This window comes from Saimiri boliviensis, chromosome 8, assembly GCF_048565385.1.
Source record: "Saimiri boliviensis isolate mSaiBol1 chromosome 8, mSaiBol1.pri, whole genome shotgun sequence".
In the NCBI taxonomy this organism is placed as follows: Eukaryota; Metazoa; Chordata; class Mammalia; order Primates; family Cebidae; genus Saimiri; species Saimiri boliviensis.
Window position 1 is genome coordinate 28,883,930 of NC_133456.1, and position 22,756 is coordinate 28,906,685.

At 45.8% G+C, this 22,756-nt stretch overlaps 1 protein-coding gene across 2 annotated transcripts in view; it reads right to left on the reverse strand.

The window, feature by feature from the left end:
• Positions 1-3,883, reverse strand: part of PDIA5 (protein disulfide isomerase family A member 5) — a 127,345-nt gene extending 123,462 nt beyond the window's left edge. The window contains exon 1 of one of the 2 annotated variants that reach the window (XM_074404235.1): positions 3,705-3,867. In XM_074404235.1, the coding sequence (XP_074260336.1) occupies positions 3,705-3,746 (42 nt within the window). In that variant the 5' untranslated portion in view covers positions 3,747-3,867. Of the gene's footprint in view, positions 1-3,704 lie in introns of both variants that reach the window. The other variant, XM_003941662.4, reaches the window with a different exon arrangement.
• Positions 3,884-22,756: the final 18,873 nt, after the last annotated feature.

A 22,756-nucleotide genomic window follows, 5' to 3' on the forward strand; every position in this document is an offset into this window, starting at 1 on the left:
GAAAACTCCAACCCAGCCCAGCTTCAGTCCTTGGCCCAATGCTTGAGAACCACTGAGCTAGGAGACCTAGAGTTCACTCCAGCTCGATGTTTCTCCATTCTACAGGCTGGATAGAGACCACAAGACAATCAGTATGGACAGCCCTAGAGAAGGATCAGCCACAGGAGGAGCTGAGCTGAACAGCAGGAAAGCAGACAGTCAGCGCAGGGATGGAAGCAGAGCAGTGTGGCCTGCCAGGGATTGCCCCACACCCCAGGGCTACCTCCTGCCCCTGTGCCCAGGAGCGTTTGCAGGGAGGGCACCCACAGCTATAACCTCCGAGGGCACAGACGCCAAGCCTGAAAGCTCTTGGAACTAACTTGTCCCACGTGTTTGACTGTGACACCTTCCACCCCAGTATTCTTCCGGAAAGCTGAGGGTCCCCAAAGGAACATTTTTAAAAAATCTTTATTAACTGTTCTGATCATAAACTAATACATATTCATGCGAAAAACTTGGAAACCACGGAAAAGCATAAGCAAAGAAGCAGAAGTCCTCACAACTCCACCTTTCAGAACAACGACTGTTAACATTTTGATGCACTGCTAATTCTTCACACACATAACTTCAGCCACCCCGGGATTTGGTTTTATATCCTGCTTTTCCCCTAGTTATTACACTTGAACATTTTTCCACATCCTTACATATTCTTCATAAATATCATAAAATATTTTCATAATAAACCTAACGTTCTGGTAAATATAAACATCCTTTATAAACATTGTAATGGACTGAACATTTCCTTTCTTTCCCTCTCTCTCTCTCTTCTCTCTCTCTCTCTCTCTCTCTCTTTCTTTCTTCCTTTCTTTCTTTTTTTTGCGATGGAGTCTTGCTCCATGACCCAGGCTGGAGTGCAGTGGCATGATCTCTGCTCACTACAGTCTTTGCCTCCTGGGTTCAAGCAATTCTCCTGCCTCAGCCTCCTGAATAGCTGGGACTACAGGCGCCCACTACCATGCCAGGCTAATTTTTGTATTTTTAGTAGACATGGGGTTTTGCCATGTTGGCCAGGCTGTTCTCGAACTCCCGACCTCAGGTGATCCTCACCTCAGCTTCCCAAATTGCTGGGATTACAGGCGTGAGCCACTGCGCCTGGCTAGGACTGAATATTTCTGTCATGCCCCTGAAAATTCGTATGTTGAAATCCTAACTTTCAAAGTGATGCTATTAGGAGATGGGACCTTTTACAGGTAATTAGGTCATAAGGGTGGATGGCTCATGAATGGGATTAGTGCCCTTAAAAAACGGACCCAAGAAAACTGTCCAGTCCTCTCCTCTTTCTATCATATGAGGATACAATGAGAAGTCAACAGTATTCTCACACTGATTTCAGACTTTCAGTCTGCAGAACTATGAAAAATACATTTCTAGTGTTATACACCATCCAGTCTATGGGATATTTGTTATAGCAGGCCAAACTAACAAAGACAAACATAACTTTCCATGATATGGACAAGGCCAGGTATTGTTTAACCATGCCACTATTATTGAGCATTTAACCCATTTCCACAATTTTGCTATTATAAAAAATGTGGTGGTTGTACATCCTCATACATGAATCCCTGCAGATGCCTTTATGCCCTTCAGGTCACAGCCCAGTGCTGTGCACATATCAGCCCTCAGTAAATATTAAATGAACAAAGAAACCTGACCGGCTTCCAGGGACATGGGGAGCCCTTATCAGACAGACACAGCATTTAAATTTACAGAGGCCCAACCCGCTGTCCAACAACCACTCACCACTGCTCTTGTTGGCATGCTCCCTCCACCTCCTACCAGCTAAGTCAACCCTAGGGCTTAGGGAAAGGAGAAGATAGAAATTGCTTGCTCAGGATTCCCAGGTTCTAGCGCTCTCAGCAAACCTACCTGCTCTTCTTCATCTCCTGGTGAAGGAGACCTGCAGCCCTCCACTGTCTAGCTAACCACCACACCCCCTCCTGCCTCTGTTCAACCTCACCACCTCAGGAAAGCCATGGCTGACCTCCCTTTAAATCAACGTATGGCTCCCTTTAAATCAACGTATGGTACTTAAGGTCACAACACTCGCTGTTCTGTTATTATTTGCCCACAGGACTGACCTCCTTGCCCAATCCTGGGCAACACCAGACAGCAGGCACAACATATATTTTGCTCTCCACCCAAAATCCAACCCAGTGGAGGGCAAAATATCAATCCAGACAATGGGATTGATAAATATGTCCACCAAATGAAATTTCAGATTCTCAAGCCCTTTGTTTTCACAAGAGGGAGGGGAAAGGGAGGGAAGCAGCACCTCCTAATCAACCCAACTGCAAAGGCGGATGGGGGCCTCGCAGGAGATGGCTCCCTCCTCTGCACAGTCCTTCCTAGCCCAGAGACCCACCCAGACCAACTGGCTCCAGGGAACTGACAGCAAAGGAAGCGTTCAACAAACCCAGACTCAATGAAGTGACACTGCCCCACTCTAGGCTGGTTCTCCCCAGGAGGGAGAACACAGACCTAAGAGAACAGGGGGCTTCCCTCCCCACCCACTTCCAACCAGAGAGTACCAGGCCACTCCTCACTGGCGATCCAAAAGGCCAGGGCACTGGGAGATGGAAATGTTTCAAGCAACTCAACCCGCACTCTTTTTCTCTGTTTGTCCAGTGTCCTTGCCACACCCAAACGGAAAATAATGGGAAAATCTGGGTTGGGGAGGGTGCCAGGAACAGGAAGTTCCCTGGAACTTCAGGAGAAAAGGACCCAGGCTGGTCCTAAAATAAGGAAGGGCATAAGTTATGGAAAAGAGAAGGAAGGAGGCCGCAATATCCCATCACACACCCAAGAAGGCCAAACCCCAGTCCTGGGCCAGCAGGCACACCCATTCCGACCTCTCTCAGGGATGCCTGGGGTCTCCCCGCCCCCTAAGTGTAGCAAACTCTTCTTAGAGCCCACTCCTTTTCCACTCTTGCAAGATTTTGCAGTTTACACAGCTTCCTCCTCTGAGACCTTATCCGACCCTTAGAACCACCTTATGGGCGTACCTTTGTCTTTCTACTTCATGGATGAGGAGACCAGCTCAGATACGAGCCGCCGCGTCCCAGAGCTAGAAAGTGGCTGTGGCTCGAGCCAGCCTCACTTGGGTATAGGAGCAGAACTCCCCCACCGCGGCGAGCCGCGTCAACCCCACCCAGCCCACCAAGCCTGGCCTGTGGGCGGAGGCCCGGGTGGTGGCCCGCAGTTTCTCAGCCGCCTGGGGTCGAAGCCAAGAACAAAGTGGCCCCAAATCAAGATTTCTGGCAGTGCAGGTGGAAAGCACCCCCATCCCACCCCGCACTCACACAGGTGCAGGGCTCGGAGTCTGACTCGGGGCGCAACCTCCAGCCCGCCGGCGTCCCGCCGGAGCTGGTGGCTGTGCCCCGACCTGCACGCCCGCAAAGTTGTGGCCGTGGCGCAAGCACCCTGCTTAGGGATCGCCCGGCGCCCCAAAGCTGCCTCCTGCTCCAGCGCCCGGGAACGCTAAGCGGGAGGGAACCGGGACTCTCGCCGTCTCCCGCGTAGCACCCCGTACCCGCCTGCTGGCACGCACGCCCTCATCCCAGCGCCCCGGGCAGCTCCCAGCACGTCCCGCAGAGGGCTGGAGCAGAGAGCGCAGAAGGGCACGCGGGGCACACGTGCCGGCGCGGACCCCTGCCCCACAGTCTCACCCAGATGGCCAGCAGCAGCCACGCCGGCCCGGCCCGCGCCATCCCCGCCGCCGCTGCCCACCGCTGGCTCCTGTCTCCTCTCCCGCGCCCGCGCCCGCCCGCTCGCTAGCTCCACCGCGGCCAACCACCACCGCCACTTCCCAGCCGCTCCCCGCCTCCGAGTTCCCGGTGCCACGTCTGCCAAAGCATGCGCAGCAGCAGGGGAGAAGAGGCCGGGAAGAAGTGCTCGCTGGGAGTTGTAGTCTGCAGCCCGGCTCAGCTGGGGGCTGCAGGTGCGGGCTGGGCTTCGAGGCCACGCGGCAGCGAGTGAAGAACGAAAAGGCAAGGTCAGGGAATAAGGGAAGGCAATCAATGCGCGAGGTTTGCTCTGTGCCTGGAGCTTCAGAAACAGTATCTCACGCAGCTGGCAGAAATTAGGTTTTATCTTCTCCACTTTGAGGATTAGGAGGCAGCCCAGGGAATTTAAGTACCTTGACCCAGATCACACAGCCAGTAAAGGGCAGAGTCCAGTGCTGCCTGTGAAGGACAGGAAAAGCCCTCATCCCTGCCTCCCAGACTCCCCCCTGCCTATTCTATTTAAATTCAGTAAAACGTTATTGGGCTGTTGGAAAACAATTTGGTGGCTCCTCAAAAAGTTAAACATAGATTACCTTATGACCAGCAATTCCGCTCATAAATACCCTAAAGAATTGAAAACAGGTATTCAAACAAATACATGTACACCAGTGTTCACAGCAGCACTGTTTACAATAGCCAAAAGGTGGGAACAACTCTAACGTCTGTCAAAGGATGAATGGATAAACAAAATGTGATACATCCATCTAATGGAATGTTATTTAACCATTAAAGGAGTAAAGTGGCCCAGCAGGGCAGCTTGTGACTGTAATCCCAACAGTTTGGAAGGCTGATGCAGAAGGATCGCTTAAGCCCAGGAGTTTGAAACCAGCCTGGGCAACATAGAAAGAACTCGTCTCAGCTAAAAATAAAAATAAAATAACCCGGGTGGTGTATTTCCAGCTGCTTGGGAGGCTGAGGCAGGAGAATTGCTTGAACCTGGGATAGGGAGAATGCAGTAAACTGAGATCACGCCACTGCACCCCAGCCTAGGCCACAGAGTGAGACCCTATCTCAAAAAAAAAAAAAAAAAAAAAAAGTGATGTGTGTGTGGAGCAGTGGGGGGTTAAAGTGTTAATACATGCTACAATAAATGAATCTCAGAAATGTATGCTAATGAAAGAAGCCAGCCACAGAAGGTCACATATGATGTGATAACATCTATATGAAATATTAAGAATAGGTAAATCCACAGAGATAGAAAGCATAGTAGTGATTGCCCAGGGCTGGGGGTGGGGAGGAAGGAATGGGGAATGACTAATTAATGAGTATAGGGACTCCTTTGGGGGTGATAAAAATATTTTGGAACTAGGTATAGATGATGGTTCCATAACATTGTGAATGTACTAAATGCCACTAAACTGTATACTTTAAAATGGTTAATTGATGTTATACAATTTTGTCTGAGTAAAAATTTAAAAAAAAAAAAAAAAAAAACTATTGAACCCATTCCATGTGCTAAAGCAGGGGTCCCCAAACCCTGGGCCTCTGGACAGTCTGTGGCCTGTTAGGAACTAGGTGAGCAGTGGGCCAGCGAGTATTACTGCCTGAGCTTTGCCTCCTATCAGATCAGTGGTGGCATTAGATTCTCATAGGCGTATGAACCCTATTGTGAACTGCACATTCAAGGAATCTAGGTTGTGGGCTTCTTATGAGAAGCTAATACTAATGCCTGATGATCTGAGGTGGAACAAAACCATCCTCTGCCCCCACCCCCCACCATCTGTGGAAAACTTGTCTTCCACAAAACCAGTCTCTGGTGCCAAAAAGGTTGGGCCCTGTTGTGCTAAAGCATTTGTGCCTGCAGTCAGTTTATACATTCAAGAATGTTTATTGAACGCTTACTATATCCTGAGGCTCAAGACATCCAGTAGCAAGATGGACAAGAGAACTGCACAGTCAGAGGTTGGTAAGTTATAGCTAAAAGGTCCTTGCCTTCTGTCAAAGCTCAAAGCTTAGAAGTGATCCATCACTCACTTCCTTTACTCAGCAGGCACATCCAGCCCCTCACCACATCCTGTCAGTGTTACCTCCAAAATATACCTCTTCTGCCACCTCCCGAGTCTAAGTCACTGACATGTCTGGGGAAGAGTAATAGTCTCTGAAAGGGCGTGCCTGCTTCTCCCCTGTACCATCCATTTGTTAATGTCAGTTGGATCTTGCTTACCCCTACCCTGAAACCCTCCACTAGTTTCCCATTGCCCTTAGAATAAAATCCAAACTCTTCCCACGACCTGCAAGCCCTGCATGACCTAGGCCCTCGTCCAGTAGAACTCATCTCCTGCCTACCCCCACCCCTGCCCACCCAGTCCAGTTTCACAGATCATCATTTCCTTGCCCCTGCCCACTCCAGAGCTGCTCCTGCCTCAGAGCTTGTGCTCCTCCTATTCTCTCTGCCTCAGCAATTTCCCTGGTCTTTGTCTGGCTGGTGCCTTGGAATCCTTCAGGGTTCTCCTATCTGTCTGTTCTCAGAGAGGCCCTTCAGAGCAGCCCACATATAGGTGAGTTTACCCTCCCCACTGCCAAGCTCCTTTTTCTCTATGTCGACTTCTGCTTGGGTTCTGTTGCTTCCTTCCCCAGCACCTACTACAGTCAACAAGACTTACTGAGTCCTTCTGTTCGTTGTCTATTGCTCCAACCTGAATGTCAGTTTCCTGGCTCTCTGTTCATCACCTTTCTTCCAGAGCCTAGCACAGGATGGAGACACAGATCATTCTGAATATTCTTTTTGATAAACAACTGAATGATTGAGCAAGGTAATGTGTTGGGAAGGGTCAGAAATTCCTAAAGCAGTCTGGGGACAGGGCTTCCTTGGCATGCTTTGCTCTGCAACCTCAAACTCATGATCTGCACATGAGAAAGTGAACCTTGCACCCTATCTGTGGGTCTCTGTTTCTCATCTGTAAAATGAGGTGGTTGGTGAGGATGCAGAGCTGCTGGAACACTCACACATTGCTGTGGGAACGTAAATTGGCTCACCTACTTTGGACAACTGTACATGTACGAAATCTGCACCAAAATGTTCATGGCAGCTTTGATGGTAGAAACTGTTATGGACTTGTGTCCTCCCAAAATTCACATGTTGAAGTCCTAACTAAACCCTTAGGGCATCAGAATATGACCATATTTGGAGCCTTTAAAGAGGTAATTAAAGGACAGGTGTGGTGGTACATGCTTGTAATCCCAGCACTTTGGGAGGCCAAGGCAGGCAGATCACCTGAGGTCAGGAATTTGAGACCAGCCTGACCAACGTGGAGAAACTCCGTGTCTACTAAAAATACAAAATTAGACAGACGTGGTGGTGCATGCCTGTAATCCCAGCTACTTGGGAGGCTGAGGCAGAAGAATCGCTTGAACCCGGGAGGTGGAGGTTGTGGTGAGCCGAGATCCTGCCATTGCACTCCAGCCTGGCCAACAAAAGTTAAATTCTGTCTCAAAAACAAACAAACAAAAAGAGGTAATTAAGGTTCAATGAGGTCATTGTGGTAGACCCTAGTCCCATATGGCTGGTTTCCCTATAAAAAGAGACTAGGACACATATATAGAGGAAAGACCATGTGAAGACACAGAGAGGAGACAGTCAACCAAGCCAAGGAGAAAGGCCCTCAGAAGTCAACCCTGCCAAAATCTTGATTGTTGATTTCTAGCTTTCAGAATAATAAAAAAATAAATCTCTGTCATTTAAGCCACCAAGTCTGTGGTGGTCTGTCACGGCAGCCCTAACAAACTGGTACAGTAGCCCAAACTGGAAACAGCCCAACTGTCAGAATAGAATAGATAAATTTGTGATAGCATTTCTGAAAAGAGAGAGAAAGAGAACAAACTACTGATATATGTAACAATATGGATTAATCTCAGAATCCTGATGTAGAGCAAAAGTAGCCAGACACAAAATAATATGTACTGTATGATTCCATTTATCTGAAGTTCAAGAACAGGCAAGTACAATCTGTGATGATAAAAGAGAACAAGTGGACGAGGAATAGAGACGAACTGTGGTGAAAGCAAGAGCAAACCTTCCGGGTACTGGAAATGCTCTGCATCTTGCTCTTTTGTTTGTTTGTTTTGAGACAGAGTCTCAAAACCCAGAGTCTCAAAGTCCAGCCCAGGCTGGAGCACAGTTATGCAAACTCAACTCACTGAAACTTCCACCTCCCGGGCTCAAGCCATCCTCTCACCTCAGCCTCCCAGGTAGCTGGGACCACAGGTGCACACCACCACACTGGGCTAATTTTTGTATTTTTAGTAGAGACAGAGTTTTGCTATGTTGCCCACACTGGTCTTGGACTCCTGGGCTCAAATGATCTGCCCACTTCAGCCTCCCAAAGTGCTGGGATTACAGATGTGAGCCACTGTGCCCCACCTGTATCTTGATTCAATGGTAGTTACATAACATTTAAAATTAAATGTATTATTCCAGTTGAATTGATTTACTATCTGAGCTATATGCTGAGATTTTACAGTTTATACACACTATCTCTTAGTCTTTTTCTTAAGTCATTAAACAATGAAGGGTGAAGTGAATCAGCTAATATTCAGGATTCCTTGTAGCTCTTGTATCTTCCAAGTCCAAGACTCGCTGAAGGTTCCTGGGTCCAGGGAGGGTGAAACTCTGCAGAAATGTAACTGCCAAAAGGGGCAAGAGCCTGGGGAGGAAGGGAGGAAGGGAGGAAGGAAACTATGCACCTGAGAGCCAGGGAAACAGAGGGCAAGGGACCGAGGGGGGAAAATAAACATTTCCAAGAAAACAAGCCATTTCATTCTGCAATTGAAACAAACTAAAATGCAATTTGTGGCCCTTCTGGGAAGGTTTACCAATTCCCAGCTTCACTCTCCTTGAAATATTAGGAGAATAGCACAGGGCAAACACTGTCCCTCCTCCATTAGACCCCTCAGTGGGCACCATCCATTTTCTAGCAGCAGCCCCGCAGGGCCAGGCCAGAGACACTTCTTGTCCTGCAGTTTATTGCGAATTGTAACACCACCTTATATTTGTGTAGCCAGTTCCCCTCCATCATCTTGGCTGGGATGAGGGCTAGCACAATGACCATTTTCTGATGTTCAAGCAAGATAAGAATTGGCCCAGAAAAAAAGGAGGAATGTTGAACCAAAGAAATCAGACATGGAAGAGTATATTCTGTAGGATTCCTTTACATTAGAAACACAAGGCCAAGGTTGTCTATTTTATTAGAAGTCAAAATAGTGGTTACCTTTGGGGGAAGGGTGTCAGAAGTCATTAGAAAGGGTCTCTTGGGGTGCTGGTAAGATTTCACGTCTGAATCAGGGCACATGGGCATGTTTACACTGTGAGAATTAATCACACACATCCATGGATTATAAGGTATGATATGGTTTGGATCTGTCACCCCAAATGTCAAATTGCCCAGCTTGGGCACACCTCCTTCAACAGCCTCTTCTTACACTTGTCATCCTCCTACTGATACCCCACCAGTCCAGAGCTAAGTGTCCCTGCTCTGTGCTGTTACAATTTCCCATGTAGAGCATGGTCCTCAAGAACAAAGACTGGGACAAATTCATGGAGGAAGAAAGTACAACAGTGGTTTCCAGGGGCCAGAGGGAGGGAGCCATTGTTTATTGGGTACAGAGTTCCAGTATGGCATGATGAAAAGTTCTGGAGATGGATAATGGTGATGGTTGCCCAGCAACATGAATGTTCTTAATGCCACTGAATGGTACATTTAAAAGTGGCTAACAATGGACCAAAAAATGATGTCGGGAAAACTAGACGGCTACATGCAAAAGAGTAAAATTGGACCCTTACCTTACGCCATATACAAACATTAACTTAAAATGGATCAAAGACCTAAGCGTAAGAGCTAAAACTATAACCATAGAATTCTTAGGTGAAAACACAGTAGGAAAGCTACATGATACTGGATTTGGCAATTATTTCTTAAATATGAAACAAAAAGCACAAGCAACAAAAGTGAAAATAGATAAATTGGATTGCATCAAAATTAAAAACTTGAGTGCATCAAAGGACACAATCAACAGAGTAAAAAACAACCTACAGAATTGGAGCAAATACTTCCAAATGATATATCTAATAATGGGTTAATATCCAGAATATAGAAAACTCACACACAAGAGAAAGAGAGGAAGGAAGGAAGGAAGAAAAAAAGAAAGAAAGAAAGAAAGAAAGAAAAAGAAAGGAAGGAAGGAAGGAGGGAGGGAAGAAAGAAGGGAGGGAGGGAAGGAAGGAAAGAAGGAAGGGAGAAAGAGAAAGAAAGGAAGGAAGATGAGGAAGGAAAGAAGAAGGAAGGAAGGGAGGGAGGGAGGGAGAGAGGGAGGAAGGGAAAGAGAAAAAAGAAATTAAAGAAAGAAATGAAGAAATAAGTGCTGGCAAGGATGTGGAAAAATTGGAACCCTTGTACACTGTTGATGGGAATGTAAAATGGTGCAGCCACTATGGAAAATAGTATGATAGTTCCTCAAAAAATTAAATGTAGAATTATCATATGACCTGACAATTCCACTTCTGGGCATATATCCAAAAGAAATTGAAAGGAGTGTCTTGAAGAGATATTTGTACACACATGTTCATAGCAGCATTATTCACAAGAGCAAAACATGGAAGCAATGCAACTGTCCACTGACGAATGACTAGATACACCAAGTATGGTATGCAATGGAATATTAGTCATCCTTAAAGGGCAGAAATTCTGGTACAAGTCACAACATGGATGAACCTTGGGGACACTGTTCTGAGTGAAATTAGCCAGTCACACAAAGGCATATACTGTGTGGTATCACTTATGAGTTACCTGGGATTGTCAAATTTATAGAGACAGGAGCTAGAATGATGGTTGCCGGGAGTCGGGGAGGAACAAATGGGAAAATGGGAAGTAGATTTTTTTTTTTTTTAGATATTTAATAAGTATAGAGTTTCTGTTTTGCAAGATAAAAAGCATTCTGGGCATTGGTTGTACCACAATGTGAATGTACTTAACATTATTGAGTGTTCACTTAAAAATAGTTAAGATGGTAAATTTTACGTTATGTGTATTTGCTATAATTTATAAAAAACTGTGACCTTAGAAAGTCATGGATATGAGTCCTGGCTCTGCTACTTACTAGCTGTGTGGCCTTAGAGCAATGACATGACTCTACATCCCCTTTCTATAAAATAGGAATAATAACACTACTTACTTTACAGAGTTATATTGATGAATAAATGAGATGATATGTACAAAATATTTAGTTAGCATTTGTACTGGATGAATATTTAGCTCTTCTTTGACTGTCCTCTTTATGATATATTATATTTTCCTACAATGTCCGGTCTCTCAACCACTCCAACATCCGTATCCCAACATACAGACACGCACACGCACACACACGGTGTGAACACTTAAGGGCAGTGATGGCATGGCACCTGGTTTACTTCATCTATCTTTGTATTCTCAGTGCCTGGTACATAGCAGAAACTCATTAAGTATCTGAAATGAACTGTAGCAAGAGGGTTTGACAACATAGACAAGGAAACCCTCTTGACATGAATATAGACAAACAGCAGAACAAACTGATCAAGTAATTTTAAGACCAAAAAAGAATGGTCACAGACCTGGATTAGGCTATGTCCTTCCAAAAATGGGCATATAGAAGGACAGCTTCAGGAAAATGAAGCAATGAGCATGTCATTGCTCTAAGGCCAGGAGGGACTGATGGTGACAACAGTCAACCTTTGTTTCCAGGGCAGGCCTCGAAACAGTGTGGTTGGTTATTGAACAATAATTAGTAACTCATTATTGGACATTGATTAGACATTCATCATAGACTCATTTTTGTAGGGCTTCCATCTAAAATTTCATTAAGAAAACATCACATTACAAAGCCCGGTTCTCAAGGTAGGAAGTGTGCTTGCTTCCTGCCTGTCCTCTCCAGCCTGGGTCCTTATCTCTTCTGACCATCTTGCCCTCCTTTCCTCCTATCCATTCTGGCTCCAGCTGGTGAGCTGTTTAACCCTGCAGTCCTGCAGGCCCACCCCTTGGCCTTCAGTTAGAATTATGACCACCCCACCCCATGTGGCTGGAATTCTCCAGACAAACTCTACCCAGTCATGGTTCCAGGACCTGTGCTTTCAGTCCTTTCATGGACCCTAAGTGAAACCAGAGGACCCTGTGGTCGTGCATTTGGACTTCATCCTGCTAAGGTCTCCTTTGAGAACTATAATGTGTCTCTATTTTTTTCACTTTCCCCATTTTTACTCATAACCTAGCTCTCCAACTGATTTTACCTACAAGGCCCCAGGCTCTAGCTCATAGAAAACAACAACAACAAAAACACATTGACTTGCTATAACTAAATCCAGGGCTGACCTTAGAAGACATCATTTTCTTCCTTAACAATAACACTCAAATTAACTGAAGACTCCAAGTTTATATTTAAAGCCAAATATCAGCATCCAGGATATCCTCAGACCCTCCAGCTTGTGGGGTCACCCTTCTGTTAACAGTTACATTTAAATGACTCAAAACCTTTTCTCACTTATGATGGGAAACAAACCAACACCTTCTCCCCACTAAATATCTTTAGAGAGTCTTGATCGAGGACTCTCCCAGTGAGATTCTGGGAGATCTCAGGGATAATTTGTTTTCTTTTGTCATCTCTAGCTCCAATATCTCGTTTCCACTAAAGCATATGCATCTCGGTGGAAACAAGATATTGGAGCTGGAGATACTGGCGCTTTGGTTTCTCTCTATCCTGTGCTAACACAACCATGATGCGGCCTCTTAACCTGTGGGGTCTGCATGAACACTGGGAGTCAGTGTTAGAATTGAATCCAATTGTTGGATATCCATCTGGGGTTGGAGGATCAGACAGAAACCCTTCTGTAATGGTGATTGCTCTAATGGTGCCTGTGCATATATGTGTGTTTGGAAGATCTCCAACCATATAGGTCTTGGTGACAGTCAGAATCCTGCCTCATATTTGCAGCATCCCCAAAGGCCATGTTGCAGCTGAGGTGTGCGCACAGCAATCCACGCTCAGCCAACCAGCTGCCTAGGCCAGTGACCACGTCTTTGGAGCAAGTGCTTTGAATAAAGGAAGGAATGTTTATATTTTAAAGAGGGCACCCATGTCTGGGTCCCAGAGCCTAGAGTGTCCAGCCCTGAGCAGGCTCTTCCTTGGTGTGGCTTCAGCTGGGGCATTGGCTGTCCAATTTTCTGCCTGTTTTTCAAGTCTTGTTCTCCAACTTTCCTGGATAGTTTTAATTTTAGAATACGTCCACAAATTCTTTGATACTTCTCCCCTTCAAGAGCTGGGGCTTAATTCCCCTCTCTGCGAGGAGGGGCTAGATTTAATGACTCACTTCTCATGAAAAGAATATGGCAGAAGTGACCACGTGTGCCTTGTGAGACCAGGCCAGAAGAGGCACTGCCGCTCTCTCCTTTCTCTCACTCTTGGATTGCCCATATGGGAGAAGCCACCTTTCATGTCATAAGGACTCTCAGGTAGGATTATGGAGAGTCGTGTGTGGGTGAGAATGAAGCCCCATGCCAATAGCCAATGAAGTACTGAGGTTTCCGGTCAGCATCCTGGTGAGTGAGCCATCTTGAAAGCAGTTCCTCCAGAAGATTGAAGCCTCACTGGACATCCTAACTACAACCTAATGAGAGACTCCAAACCAGAACCACCCAGATAAATTGCTCCCTAATCCTTAACCTGCAGAAATTATGAGGTAATGAATGTGTGCTATTTTTAGCCTCTAAGTTTTGGGGTAATTTGTTGCATACCATAATAGCTAATATGCTTCTCCTGGATTCTTTTTTTTTTTTTTTTTGAGCCAGGTCTCACTCCCATTGCCCAGGCTGGAGTGCAGTGGCACCATTACAGCTCACTGAAGCCTTGACCTCCCGGGCTCAAGCGATCCTCCCACCTTAGCCACCCGAATAGCTGGGACTGCAGGCCCCTGCCATCATGCCTGGCTAATTTTTTGTATTTTTAGTAGAGATGGAGTCTGTGTTGCTCAGGCTGGTCTGGAACTCCTGGGCTCAAGCAATCGTCCGACCTTGGCCTATTAAAGTGCTGGGATTACAGATGTGAGCCACTGTACCCAGACTTCTCCTGGATCCTGAGTCTTCCTGTGGATTTCTTTTCTGCTTAAGTTAGCTAGGGTCAGGGTCAGTTTCTATTGTTTACTGACAAGATTCCTGGCTGGTACCATTCCACATCTTCTGCCTCTACTTATGAGGCAGCTGCTAACCTCCATCCCCAGTCCACATCCCCAACCCCTCAACCCCTGCCTGTTTATCAGGCAGGGTAGTTCAAGTTTCTCATAACCTCATCGGCATATCCAGATTATGTCCCAGAGCCTTCAACCTTTCTCATCAAACGGGCCATCCAGATATTTTCCTAGTTGTAAAATCATCCTCACCACTCCCTGAGAAGGTGAAAACGGCTGGAGACCACTGTGGCATTAAATGACTTGCAGCCTCCTCTCCCCAAGGCCTTCCCATCTGTCTTCCCCTCCTCACCGCCAACTCGCTGCTCCCTTGGCAATTTCCCGTGGTCTCCTCCCCAGTGAGTCTCAGACCCCTGAGAACGTCCTTGCTTGGCCTGTGTGCGGTTTTGAGCATCATTCACCACAATCCTCTTCTGAAAACCCTCTCCTTCCTCAATTTTCTCTGTATTGCACATGCTACATTTCTGCCCCGCCTCTCAGACTCTGCTCTTGCTTTGTTTTTTAGGTTACTTAGTCTCTCACTTCCTAAACAATGTGCCTCCCCTGGCTTCTTCCTCTGTAATCTCCCTGAGCTGCCTCAGCCTCTCTCAGGCCTCAGCTCTCAGTTAAAGAGAACTCCCTGGATCTCTAATTCTGCAGCCGACTTCTCTCCCAAACACCAGGTTCCATTTCTTTCTGTTCGGTTAATGCTAATTAGCTCTGTCACTCGTGCCTCAGCTCAGCACCGGTGTGTGAGAGCCAGAGCCTGCTCATCTTTTCTCCCGACTTCACTCCTTCTATTAATGGTGTCATCCCTCCTTCTGGGAACCAGGCACAAATTCCCAGTCGTCTTTGACATCCTGTCTCCTTTTACTCCCACATCTCCTTGGTTGTGAAATCCCACCAAGTCCTTCCCCTCAGCACCCCCACTTCCCTTCTTAGCCACGCTGGCCACTCCCCTCTCATACTGACGTCTGTGGGTATCTCCCCATAATCTCTGCCCCCTGTCTGCACTCCGCCACCTCATCTCCCCGCCATACAGGCTCCAGAGCAATATTGCTAAGGAATAATCTCCATCTTACTTACTGCCTCACTTAAAAACCTTCCATTATATTCAACAGTTATTGAGTTCCTATTGCATGTGTATTATTTATGATTCTTTGCATGCAACCTACTGAAACCAACTTGTGCCAGTTTAAACTGAAAAGGGGGTGTAGATTACATGGATTCAGGGAGAATGCAGCCAAGCCTCAGAACTGGAAAACTCTCATGACTCCATGGTGTGCTCTCTCTCCATCCCCTCTCTGCTTTTCTTGGCATCTACTGCCTCCTCCCTGGCTGCAGAGCCCAGCTTTCTCTGACACCCAGTCTCTTGCAGGAGATCCCTGTCTCAAAGGAGCCAAGGTTTATTTTCGTCCCTGCCACTCAAAAGACCACTCCCAATAGGAATAGAGTCTTTCAGTCCCAGTTTTAAATTTGCAGGTGTGCTGCTCCAGAATCTTGTGCTTGCAGATGATGAAAACCCAACATAAATAGCTTGGATAAATTCATAATTAATAACGATCTTATAAACAAGCCTTGGAAAGAGCAGGACTGGGACTAGGCTTCCTTGACAGAGGGTGACAGGGACTGGATATCATGTATCTCCCCATTTTTCTTCTCTGACTATGAGTATCTCTTCTTTGATACATACCTGCCCTTTACACATGCTGAAGGCCATGGTCATGACCCCCCGATGACGACTGATAAATCTTACCACCTAGGGAGCTTGACTCTTCTTTCCCAAATTCCAATAGAAAAAAAAATAACCTTTAGAACTCTACTTGATCCTGCTTAGGACATGTTTCTACCCCTCATAAGTTCTGAAGTCAGACTGCCTGGGTTTCAATCCTGGTTCTGTTACTGATTAGCTGTGTGACTCTTGGTACTTAAACCTCTCTATATCTCAGTGTTCTCATCTGTTAAGTAAGGATAGCAATAGGACCCATCTCATAGATTGTTATAAAGATTAAATTCAGACTGTTGAGAATAGTGCCCAGGACAAAGTCAGGCTTTGTATGGGTTAGTTATGATGATAATGATGTTGCTGATGATGGCAATGATGAGTGATGATGATGACGACAATGACAATGACCACGGGGGAGGAAGAGAGGAGCAACTTCTTGAACCACATGCTTGAGGGGAGAGGAGAAGCTCACCAAAAGGAGGGTGTATTAGTGTCCGAGGACTACTGTAAAAAGTACCACATACTGGGTGGCTTAGAACAGACATGTAGTGTCTCAGTTCCGGAGGCCAGAAGTCTGAAATCCAGGTGTCAGCAGGGTTGGCTCCTTCTGGAGGCTGTGAGGAAATGTCTTTTCCCTGTCTTTCTCCTAGTGTCTAGTAGCCTCAGGTTTCTTTGGTTTGTAGATGGTGTTTCCCTTGTCTCTTCTTATCATCTTCTCTTTGTACATGTCTCTCTGTGTCTAGATTTCCCCTTTTAATAAAGGACACTGGTCATGTTGGATTAGGGCCCATCCTAATGACCTCATCTTAATGGAATCATCATTTCCAGAGACTCCATTTCCAAATAAGGTCACAGTCATGTGCTAGGGATGAGGACTTCAACATTATGTGGTGGGAGGGGGACACAATTCAACACACGATGAGGGGGATGGGGCAATGCTGGCCAGACTGGCAGCAGCTGTTCCCTCCACTTATGATTCCCAGGACTGAATATACTCATCAGGCCAGGTTGGGTCAGTTGCTCAGCCCTAGCCCTATCAACAGTAGCTTGGGAAGTGGGGTTGAAGGTGCACTGCACAAATTGCTGGGGACAGTGGCATGTCTCAGAGAAAGGGCTGGGATGTTCACCTGCTGGACAATCATCTCAGGTGCTGTTCTCTCCAATGTGCAAAGTGCCCATCTCTCAGTGGGAGGTTCCTGGAGATGAGCAAGAAGATGTTGATGCAGCAGTGATGGAGAAAGTCCCCTGTGGAAGAATGAACGACGGAGCAGGTGCCACAGAATAAGTGCTCCAGTGAAAGCACAAAGCACTATGGGAGCACGAGAGAGCGTGAAGTTCCACATTGGTGGGGATGGGCTGGAAAGGGTCTTTTGGAGGAATGGCAGTTGAGTTCTTCTTAGAAACAAGGAGAGAATTTGGTGGGTAATGAAGATGTAGGGACGGGAGGGGAAGAGTGTGATCCTGTGGTCAGAGAATGGTGAGGAAGTAATCTAAGGTGTCAGGGTAGTCAGATGAAAAATGGAAAGTGATTGCAAACATTCACTAAGAGCTAACTGGGTGCCTGACATTATTTTATATATTTGATGTGCATAATCTCTGTTCCCTTCACTGTGACCTCTCCCTTGGTACATTACCGTCACTCCTGTTCTACAGTTGAGGTTCAGGGACCCACCCAAGGTTACACGGCCAGAAGATAGTTGAGCCCATGGTCTCTCTACTCAGTTACTACTTCTGCCCCCTCTCCTATGAAAGGTTAGCTTGGAAAGCTGAGTAGGCACAGAATGTGGCTGGCTTTGCCAAGGAGTGTGGAATTTATTTTGCAGGTAACAAGAAGCCACTGAGGAATTGTAGGCAGAGGAGGACCTGATTGGGCCTTTATTTCAGGATGACAGCTTGGTGCCAGTGTGGAGGATGCTGAGAAGCAGTGAGAGATTCCAAGGGAGTGAACACCTGTCTTCTCCTACCCCACTGGGAGGCAAAAGCGTTAACCAGTCATCCTTCTATATAAGGCAGCACCAGGAGCCTTGGGGACCATTTGCTCAGTCGTTCTTTTTAATTTAATTTTTATTGAAGCATAACCTACATACAAAAAAGTACACGAATTGTAAGCGTGGCTTGATAGATTTTTCATCAGATGAGCATAGCTCGCAGTTTTGTTCTTTACATTAACAAACTCAAATCATTTGCTATCAAATGTAGCTCTGAACCCACCACCCTGACTACCCCATCCTTCTCTGGGAAACCTCTTACTGATTAATATGGCTGAACGCTTTCTGCTGGAGAAACACAGTGTCCTTCCAAAGTGGTATGGGCAGCAGCACTAACTCTGAGTCACACTGTCTAGACTCCAGGCTTCTCCTGACTCACGATGCAGCCTGAGACCACACAGTTCTTTCACCTCTGCAGGGCTTAGTGTCTGCATCTGTAAAATGGAGTTAGTAAGGGTTAGTTTCTTTTTCATAAGCTTCATAAAAATTAGCTGTAGGCTTATTTGGGAAGCCAAGGTGGGTGGCTTGGGATCATGCCTGTAATCCCAGCAGTTTAGGAGGCTGAGGTGGGCAGCTCGGGATTGTTTGAGCTCAGGAGTTCGAGACCAGCGTGGGCAATATGGCGAAACCCCATCTCTATGAAAAATACAAAAAATTAGCCAGGCATGATAGCAAGTGCCTGCAGTCCAGCTGCTCAAGAGGCTGAGGTGGGAGGATAGCTTGACTCTGGCAGGTCAAGGCTGCAGTGAGCTGTGATTGTGCCACTGTAGTCCTGCCTGGGTGACAGAGTGAGACCCTGTCTCAAAAAAAAAAAAAAAAAGCATTATAAATGTAAAATCTATAGAAATTTATAAAATTAATAAAACATAACAATATATTATGTTTATATCATATAATGTATAATTTATATTATTGGTACCATGAATTAATTAAATAAATGGAAAAATTATTGGCCATCACCATCTTTGATGGTGTCCATTCCATTTACTTTGATGTACATTTACAGAGATGTTTCTATGCCACCTGGAGGCATGGTGCTGTGGGGGACACAGAGGTAAGGAAGATGCACCCCTCCTACCCCCGCCCAACAAGCACTGGAGATTTAGTGGAGAGCGGTGGAGAGGTGTGCAGTGTGGAAGCTAGGTACACAAATGACCTTTAAAAGATTCTCTCGGCCTCAGCCAGTGTGGTGTTTTATGGGGCTCTGATGGAGCTTGAGCTATTTACTATCTCTGCTTTGCTCTGAAGAATTCTGCCGGGGGACGGGGGAATTGAGGCCCAGACTCAGTAGTGATGGTTGGTTAACACTTTATGCCCCAGAGTTGGTGATTCGGGTTGGACTGGGGGCCAACTTCAGCTGCTAAGCTTTGTGCTGCATGTTGCATTTTCAGGGATTAGTGATTGTATTTTCTCCTCTTCCCTCACACACTTCCAGCCAGGTCACTCTCAGACTGCCTCTCCCCTTCATTCGGCTCACATCCTGGGAGACAGAGAACTTTGGGCCCCAGGGTAGAGGGGCCTGCTTGCTAAGTGACCCATTATCACCGCTGGCCTCCTGGAAGGGCAGTTGCCCAGCTCTGCTTCTCCCCTTCTGTGGGAGCAGGCTCCCTGGGGTACTTTTCCATGCCTTCCAAGCTCCAATATGAGTGGCTGTGGGCAGGAAAAGCCATGGCGAGTGGAAATCAGCATTTTGTGGGATAACCGAATCCTGCTTCTCTGGGATTCATTTCTGTAGTATGGAATCACAGAAAGGATGCTGAGGTCAGAGGGTTAGAAGTTGGAAGCCTTGAACTCGAGTCTACATGTGATCAGTTCTGATTCTCTTGCTATGTCTTTGCTTCCTGGAGCTTCAGTTTCTTTGCCTATAGAATGAGAATAATACTGACCCAACTCATCTCAAAAGAGTGATTGTGCCTTTAGAACTGTAATGTGCTAGGAGGAATGTATGAGGTCATTATTCTCACTATTGTCTTTCTTCCTGACCCCCTGTTATTGGAAAACCATATAATAGTCTTTTAAAAATAAAATTACAAAAGTAATACGTGTTTGAGACATACACTATAAGTAGTAGAGAAGGGCCCAAGGTGAACAGTTCAGATCCCCTTCAAGCTTCCCATTCCCATGCCTCCAAAACCATCCTTCTAAGATCGCTACTCCTGTTGGTTTCTTATATATCTTTTCCGAGACCTTCTGTGTGCAAACAAGTGAATATGTGTATAATAGGGTTCTTTTTACCTAAATCAGATTATACTGTACATCTCTTCTGCACCTGGCATTTTTTTTTTCCATTCAGAATTTTGAAGAGCTTTTCACTTTAGTACAAATAAACTTTTTTTAGTGGCTACATGATACTCCAGGATGTGAAGGTACTACCATGTGTTTTAGTGGCTACATGATACTCCAGGATGTGAATGTACTACCAAACCCTAAAGTTGAACATTTGGAATTCCTATTTTTGCTTTTTTTTAATATTTGAGGCAGGGGCTCACTCTGTCACCCAGTCTGCAATGACGTAATCATAGCTCACTGTAATCTTGAACTCCTGGCTCAGGCAATCCTCCCACCTAAGCCCCCCAGGTAGGTAGGACTGCAGGCACATAACATCATGCCTAACTAACTTTAAAAAAAAAAAATTTGTAGAAACAAAGATCTCACTATGTTGCCCAGAATGTCAAACTCCTGGGCTCAAGCGATCCTCCCACCTCGACTTCTCAAAGTATTGAGATGATAGGCGTGAGCCACCGCACCTGGCCTCCCATCCTTTTAAGGTCCCTTAGGCGGCAATTTGGAAGCTCCACAGTTGTCCCTGACTTTGTGCTCTTCCTCATTTCGTCCTCTTAGGAGTCCTCGGGGCCTGTGGGAGCTGGACGTAGCAGGCATTTCCGGCCTCAGGATGGGAGGAGCTGTGAGAGACTTGTCGGCACCCATGGGCCGAGGTCTCCGGGGGCCACAGGAAACAGAAGAGGAAACACTGGGGCTAGGGACATCACTCACTGTTTCTGTTGACCTCCGCAGTCTCCCGGACTGCCTCCCAACGCATGCAGGAGTGCTTGACCTGGCCTTGAAATAGAATCACCTGGAAAACTTCTGCCATCTCAGAGCGAGACCACCCCCAGGCCAATTAAACTAGAATCTCTAGGGTCCAGCCCTGGATAGCAGCAGTTTGAAATATTTCAGGTGATTCTGTTGTGCAGCCACAAGAGCTACAGTGCCTAAGTCTGGAAATGAGAACATCAGGACAGGCCAGAGGGCCTTTGCTTTCTTCCTCCTTTTCAACTGTGAGAGCAAGATGCTTATCCCACAGCACAAGCACCAGAATGCATTTAACCATCATGCGTCCATGATGTGTACATGGAGTGCTTCTTATTTTATTCCTTGACAAGTTTTTATTTGGTTGCCCTTTTGACTCTTATTCAAAATTGTTTATGTAAATTAGTAAGAAGCTTTTAGCAGACAATTTGGCATATGTATCAAGAGAATAAAACTGTTCAGAATCATTGGACTACTTATTCCACTTTTGGAAGCTATCCTACAGAAATTACATGAATATAGGGGGAAGCTATATGCATAAGATGTTCATTGCAGCATTATTTATGCTAACGAAAAGCTGGCAAAACCTAAATGTCCAATGATACAGGAATGTATAAGTAAACTGTGGTACATCTATTTGGTAGAATATTAAGTAATCGTTAAAATTATGGTTATGAAGCCAAAGTAATAACATGGAAAATGCTTATGCCATAAAGTTAAATAAAAACGTAGGACACAAAGTTGTGCAGATATACTATAATCACAACTATATGCAGAGGAAACTAAATATAAAGGAAGTAGAAAGTAAAAAACAAAATGCTAATATAGATTGTGTTAGAATGATAAGACTAATTCTTTTTCCTACTTTCCAGATTTTTATAACATGATTACATTATTGCTTATCTGGAAACAAACCATAAAAACAAAAAATGTCTGCCTTGTACATTTTTTCATATGTCTGTCAAACTGGAGACACCCTAATGTTAAGATCCCTACAAACAATGCTAAGGCCACTGTGCCACACGAAGCACCTCAGGCTGCCTGCTAAAGGCCTGACAACAATAGATCAGAAGTCAGAGGATCTGGCTTTTGGCCCCAGCTTCAGCTTCACACTGTGACCTTGAGCAAGTTTTTCCTCCTTTCTGAACCTCAGTTTCCTAATCTGTGAATCAATAGATTCGACCAGGAGGGTGCTCAAGAACCTGCCAGCTCTGAAATGTGATGATCATGACATGGATGATGATGAATATGATACTATTGAATCCCAATTGCATTCAGATCCATCAAATGGGAGACTAAGAGGGAGAAAAGTATCTCCCCTAAAACGTGTACAGGCAGGCTGCTCCTGCTTCTTATTTCTACGTTCAGAATTGCTACCCTCCACCCTTTAAATCCTGAAAAGCAAAACTGAATAAATGTAAGGCAAATCGCGCCCCTCTGTTCAATATTTGGTCATTTCTCTCCATATCACTTGCATGCAGTCCTGATGACTTGTAAATATAAGTTCCTCTGAAATATGCAGGAAAGTGTTTGGAGCCAATCAGGAAACCCTGCTCCGCCCCCACCCCTGATTTCTCATCTTGATAAAGTAATTTTCCTCGACAGGCAGAGGGTGGGGAGCCATAAATCAGTGACAACACAGCTCCTTGGTGTCTGTGCTGCCCTCCACTTGAGAGAGATGCCTCTCTTAGATGATGTGGATGCACCAGCCTGGGGCTAGAGAATAACAGGGAGAAAGATCTGGGGTTGTTAAAAGCAGAATCATTCTGATGGGAAGGAAAATTGAAACCCCAGGATTTAAAGAGAGCAATAAAGGTGATGATGGGAACCGTGAGGCTCACAGGCTCACGGATACACAGTGCCGCCTCCCTCATCTGGCAGGAGGGAAGGAGCTGTTGAGATTGGTGTCTTTTCCACAGACTGAAGTTTAACTGTTGAAGTGCCAGGGTTGACCTTTAACCCCATTAAGATGCTTCTAGATATATTTTTTTTTTAGACAGAGTTTCAT